This window comes from Cupressus sempervirens, chromosome 4, assembly GCF_028749045.1.
Source record: "Cupressus sempervirens isolate cs-2001-9-10 chromosome 4, ASM2874904v1, whole genome shotgun sequence".
In the NCBI taxonomy this organism is placed as follows: domain Eukaryota; kingdom Viridiplantae; phylum Streptophyta; class Pinopsida; order Cupressales; family Cupressaceae; genus Cupressus; species Cupressus sempervirens.
This window is the reverse complement of record NC_143121.1, coordinates 496,136,858-496,143,497: the sequence shown is the minus strand read 5'-3', so window position 1 is coordinate 496,143,497 and position 6,640 is coordinate 496,136,858. Positions and strand designations below refer to the sequence as shown.

At 36.7% G+C, this 6,640-nt stretch overlaps 1 protein-coding gene across 3 annotated transcripts; it reads right to left on the bottom strand.

Moving 5' to 3' along the window:
- Positions 1 to 787: 787 nt before the first annotated feature.
- LOC149562108 (F-box/kelch-repeat protein At5g42360-like) lies at positions 788 to 3,873 on the bottom strand. Of its 3 annotated transcripts, none has more exons than XM_089825653.1 (2): positions 3,762 to 3,873; positions 788 to 3,600 (listed from the first exon to the last, which is right to left on the bottom strand). In XM_089825653.1, the coding sequence occupies exon 2, from the start codon at positions 3,003 to 3,005 to the stop codon at positions 1,020 to 1,022; it is 1,986 nt and encodes a 661-aa protein (XP_089681779.1). In that variant the 5' UTR covers positions 3,006 to 3,600; positions 3,762 to 3,873; the 3' UTR covers positions 788 to 1,019. The 3 variants fall into 3 exon arrangements, with proteins under 3 accessions (XP_089681779.1, XP_089681780.1, XP_089681781.1); XM_089825654.1 differs by lacking the exon at positions 3,762 to 3,873 and having other exon boundaries at positions 788 to 3,330; positions 3,432 to 3,718; XM_089825655.1 differs by lacking the exon at positions 3,762 to 3,873 and having other exon boundaries at positions 788 to 3,294; positions 3,432 to 3,718.
- Between the last annotated feature and the right edge of the window lie 2,767 nt (positions 3,874 to 6,640).

Genomic DNA, 6,640 nt, shown 5'->3' with positions numbered 1-6,640 from the left:
TTCTAAAATATATGGTTATCTGATAATATTTAAAAACAGCCTTAAATATTTGTCAATTGGACAAAGAAATTCACGCAATCCAAAAAGTGGAGAAAATTAAAAGCAAGGAAACTCCCCAAGTATGCTGATTTTTTACTTCTTATTGAAGAAAACTGAAATTTGCATTGCTATTAATTGCTGTGGTGTTGTAGGATGAAATAATTCCCCATGATTTCGAATGATATTGAATGTTTTTAATTACTTTCCCCGAACATGTTCACCCAAATTTAACTGTAAAATTTTAATGGGACAAATTTACAACTACAGGATCAGCTCTGCAACCGCCTGTAACTACGAACTTACCCCACAACAACAATTTTAGGTAATAAACACATCCCTTACCTCTATTAAACCTCTACCCCAATTGTCAAGAAGCCAATATAAGTGGGGGAGAATGGCAAATTCTGATAAAATCGTTGATGGCTAGTAGAAGTGGTTCAACAAAATCCCCAACCCAGATGTGGCAAGAATCACAATTAAAATCACCCAACAATCATATGGGCACAAATTTCAACAAAAATACTGCTGGGTAATGCATGTAAAGAGTTGCCGTAAAGCAGTAGTCGGCCTCCAATGGGAGAGTTAAAGCATTCTGGATTCAAGCAGTAATTTTGGAAGCCCTTGTATGTGTATTTGGGGCAAAGCCATCAATTACCCAAGGCTACAATTACACAGCTACATATATGCTGACAGACATAGATGTAAATTCACAAAGTGTTGCAAATCTTTTGAACAAGTAGAAAAAACAGAGTCAACCAATCATCAATTATAATTTCAATTCTTGTAAGTGAAGGATCAATTTACAACACAGTAACACTGAAAGAATAGCACAGCTTTTCAAGGCCATGCCTAAGAATCATGCCTAAGCTAAAGTGGCAAAAGGTTACATTAATTTTGCACAATTCAGAGCACCACAACAGTTGGATAATGCATCCATGTCTTAGGTCAAATGTTCTCTAGATATAATGGTTAAGGAAACATCACAATTGCACTATAACGGCTGCTTTTGTCATGCATGATGATGCATCCATGTCCTGTGCCACATGCTCTCTAGATATACGACTCCATTTGAAATTTGGTCCTGAAACGTCGCAAACAGTGACAAAGTCCAGCACTTGGCCAAAAATCTTGAACATCTCCACCCCATATATTTGATCCCCATTCCCCACGAATGATGCGTTCCAGTCCAATGGAGCATCTGGGTGGCTTCCTATTTCAGTCCACGAATGTGAAGTAAGATCCAGCTCCCACAATTTTCTTGTAGCTTTGTCTCTTCCATTCTCACCTTCATCTCTTTCACACCATGAGACAGAAAGCATGAAGAGACGGCCATTGCATGACACTAGCTTTGGTATGTACTCTGGAAGACGCACTGGAGAATGTGCCATTTCAATTCCGACCCAGCAGTCCTCCTCAAAATCATAAGCAGCAAGCTTGTCAGATTCCGAATAAACATAAAACATTCCATTACAAACTACACCTGCACAAACACGGCCATGATCAGCAGGAAGTCTTGCGATTTCCCTCCACTTGTTGGAAACCGAGTCATATATCTCTGCAGATTCCAGAGGCTCATTCCATACACCTTGTCCACCTGCCACTATTATACAAAAAGATCTTGTCTCTTTTGGTTTAGATTGATCTCTGTCTTCTGCACAGACTTTTCCAGGTGCGGAAGAGAAAGAAGGATCTGAAATTTTCATTCCTTGAAGAACTTCCCACAGTTGTCGCTTGCCAGAACCACCATACACCTCTGAATGTCGGTTCCTTCTTGACTCCAAAGACCTTGATGTGCTGCTGCATGATGCTACTCTACCTCCCTGGATTGTTGACAATTTACCTTCTTCTTCTTCATTTCCATACTCTTCAAAGCTTCTGCTACTGTTGCTGCTACAGTGGGCATCAAAAACACCAACCACTGGCAATGCTCTTGCCGACTTCATTGGGGCTATTTTCTTCCATGACCCATTGAAAGGACTGTAAGCTAAGACAGCTTTATGAGTCTTAAACTTGGTTTTGTCCATTCCATTTGAGGCCGAACATCCACCAATAACATAGATGGAAGTGCCTGCACAAGCAACTGAAAACATGAACCTCCCTTTCAGAATTTCTGCATCAAGTCTGTACCATTTATTCATCGTGGTATCTAGTGCCTGGATTTGACCTACAGAAACCCCATCCCTAGAGAGACCAAACAAAAACAGCCATGGCTTCTGAGACAGACAGGCACTTCTCATTTGCATAAAATGAGGAGTTGAAGTTAACATTCTCCACTTCTTGCAGACTAGCCTTGCATTCATAAGACTGATCATAGATGCTCTAGCCAAACACATTTCTATGATGTCATCTGGAAGAGAAACATGCCTCTCTTCCTTTATTAAACTCATGCCATTCATCCTCTTGCTGTTTCTTCTCCACAACTTATTAGTTCCACCATACGCAAAACATTCCAAGTGGCTTATCTCCCCCTTCTTGTTCGCCCAATTCCCTTCCCCATCCACCGAATGTATTAAAGATCCACCTATTGTTGCCTTCTTCTTGCCAACGGAGTCTCCCCTATTCCACTCCCTTAACTTGTCAAACCCTGCATCCAAATCAAGACACCCATGGAACTCCCTTCTGCAGTCAACAGAAGCTATACAGTCACCATCACCTACCTTTCCTCTCCCCATCTCCTCGCTAATATCATCCCCAACCCTGCAACGATTGCTCTTTCCGTACAAGCCGAGGCAGTTGCTAGAATCCCATCTCTCCTCAACCATTCCTTCACCCTCCTCGTCTAATTTCAGATTCAGTTTTCTCAGCTTCAAGCTAACGCTTCTCACCAGCTTCTTGGGCACGCTCAAATGTTCCTCTCCTGACTCCCCCAAAGTCGTCTTCTCATTTTTGTCCTTCACTTGATCTTCACAAAGGAAATTTTTCCTACTGCCGCTTCTGCTCACAGAGAAGGGAATGCAAGCAGCCATTGAGGTGGGCGCCCAATGGATCCTATGGTCATACTACATGAGATGCCCTACAATATAGCCATTATGGGCTAAGGAGGATAGTTTTCCCTTCCCTGCGATTGGGATTCGGATTGTGGGTACAACACTATCTGATTCTTGGCAAATAACAGATTCGCAATGCACTAAGCTTATGCGGGGACTCGGTGCATTAACTTATTAGCCCGCCATAATAGGCAAGCAGATTACGAAGGAAACCCCACAGTCCAAGATTAGTGTTCTGTTTTCTGAAGCTTTAGACATTTACAAGATTCTGAACAGATCCACACCCGCAAGAACAGCAATAACTCTAATCAAATGACACGCAAAATCGGGCATTTAAAAACAATCATCCTAAAAAAATATCCCCGTCGCCTTGGAAATTACAACGGCGTTAGATTAAGTTCGTACCTTTGTGTTGTTCAGATCTTCCATGGGATTTAATGCCGAGGCTGGGCTTCTCCAAAACCGGTTGCAGGGGGGTGGTATAGCTTCCAAGTCAAAACCACCGTTTACAAAGGTGAGAGCGGAAGCATCGACTACTGTATTGTATTGAAGAATTTTTCAAAAAGAAGACGCCCTGAACATGAAGATTTTTCAAAAGATTATGCGCTGTATGTAAAAACCGGAGAATATGAAGGGATTTTAGGCTTAAGCAGTTGAAGAGGATTTATGTTGAGCACCAATAATAGAACCCAATTAATTCAATGCTTAATGTAGACGAATCACTTTCAATCTTACCTTTTTCTCTTTTTAAAAATCCTTGTGCCATTTTCTCATCATTGAAGACTGGAGTGAACGTGTCCATCTGGGTAAATGTGGAACCAATTATTTCTTTGCTTCTACCAAACCACTTAATGAGCCTAATCACCACTTTAGATTCAGATTTAAATTTAGTTCTAGTTGTATTAGATCGGTTTTGAGCAGGTGGTCAATAGTGTATGGAAATTGCAAGTGAATTTATTTTAAATTAATTGTATGGATGAACAAATTAAATGGGTAGGTTTCCACTTTTCTCTTTTTTTATAATATTGTATAGGTGAATTTGTTGTTTATTTATTTAGTTTGGTAATTAATTTTTTAATATATTTAGTTTTAGTTGACTTAAAATTTCTATTGTCTATTGTTCTAATTTATTTTTGCATGCATAGATCTTATTTTTGTGAATGTAGATTTGAATTTACATATAAAATAGAAAATGTGATTTACAAATACAATCAAACTAATTTATGTTAGTTAATCTATGTTCATCTTTGAAGAAGGAATGATGATAAAATGAGGAGCCAGGAAATGCATCTTAGAGGCTAGGGTACATGCCTTATCCTCTATTGTTGCACTTAATAATATGGTGGGGTGATTACTAGTGAGCAAGGAGGGCACATAGGGAAGAAGTCCCTTTTCAATTTTTATTTTATTTTTTGCAATTTAAGAGGTGGATCCAAGATTTAAAAATAAGGTTTGTAGTGTTTCATTGGGTTGTGGTTGTAGTCGATCTTGTAGGGTTTTTTTATTTTCTGTGTGGGTAGTAGATGATTTGATTCGGTCACACGTGGTGAATATCAGTGTTAATTGCATAAAGCAAAATATTTTGTTTAGGAATGTTGGATTAGGAGGTGTTTTAGCCTCTCAAGTCCATGAAAAACCAATATTTGGCTTGTTTGATGTAGTCATGGGGGAGACTTCCTCTAAAATGGACGGATTCAAACCTTGAAAAGGCAAACGACTACCTTGCAAGGAGTGAGATTATGTATATCCTTCTAATTTAACCTTATTTAGTGGAAGACGATAATAGCTATTTGTATAGTTATACTTTAATATGCAAACTTATGGAATACAAGACTCTCTACCTTTTTGGAGTGATGGGCTCGTTACACATGGAATCCAAAGGGAGAAACATATGTACTTTTGGCAGTTAATGGATATTTGTTGGTTATTTTCTCATGCATATGATAGGCCAACATTAGGGAAAAGAATAACAAAGATTTGATGTCTAATGAAATTCAGTTTGGCCTATACATGTTAATCTGAGACATAAATTTGTGAGAGGTTTCCTAGCAATATGTCATCAAGGGATGAGATTCGTAAGCTGAGTGCAATTAATGTAGCTACAAAAAGAAACCTATTGCAAATCAAAATTAAAGTGTCACTTCCAAGTGACAAGATCTGTTCTAATCTGTTCATGCGACATAAACTATATAGAAATTACACCAAAATCTAAAGAAACAATTTTAACACAAACCACAAAGTTAAATGTAAAATGTGGAATCTAATTCAATTTAAATAACACCTATATAAATTGTAATAAAGTCTGAAACAAACACCTTAATACTAATCATGAAATTCTAAATGATTAAACATGAAGCACAATAATTAATTAAGAAAACACACTATAGAGCTCATTATATGTGGAATGTCAATTTGAAATGATATAGAATGTAAGTGATAACAAACATGCACAAAATATGTGAAATAATAAGGGTATGGGCAAGATCACGGGGAGCCAAAAAGTGGCAATGTAGAAAAAATGTCTTAAAATGTCTAAAAGCACTTTAAAACTTGTGTTGACTTTTTCTCTTCAATCCTAATACTGAAGCAAAAAAATATTGTCAAGCCATACTGAGTACTAATAACCTATTGATATAATTTCCAAACTCAATTCCTCACTTTAACTTATTTCTTCACATCTTTCTTGGCCTCCATTTTTCAGGTAATCAATCTATTTCTAGTATATAATCCAAGTTATCATACAGTTTCAACATTTTATCATCAATAAGTTGATTTTTTATTATTTTTACTTATTTCCATTCATTTTTTTATTGAAATTTAGGGGCTTTAATGGAAACATATGTTTTTTGAGTTTTTTTATTATAATTTATCAATTCAATTTGTAATTTTATGTTTATTTATAATATAACCAATCATGGCTAACACCAACCAACCTTCAAATAATGTCCTACCAAACAATGATCCTAAAAAATATTCCACAACCACCTCCAAATGATTTGCTACCCACACAAAACCCTCCCTGAATTGAGGATTTGATTGAAGACAATTTAAACTAATTAGGGTTGTCCATGTAATGCCTCGCCAAGGGATCCAAAAGAACTAACCTAAAGTTTTACTAAGTTTGTCAAACAATTTTTTTTTCAAAGAATAACATGTACAATAATCATATAGTAGTGGAAGCAATAACATACAATCATACATAATAAAACATAACATATTGCATTCCTTAAGGATCCCAAGATATTGAGTCACATTTAAATTTAAATAATACTAAGTCTAATAAGTAACACATCCACATGAAAGAATAACTACAAGTTCAAGTCTGTTTAAATAATATACATTTGTTCTGAATGCCACTTGGCAATAAATTTGGAATGCACAATCATCCACTATACATGTCACAGGGTATGAAAGACTGAAAGAATACACATTTATAAAATAGATTACATCATCACTTTCAGTTCCATGAAAAAAAAATACAATACAATAAGTAAAATCATCCATCATATAGATACGACCATCCATCATAATACACAAAGATAGAATGAAAGGAAATGCAGAACAAACAACTCCAACCACGACATCAATGGACGGATCTCAATGGTAAAAGTAAA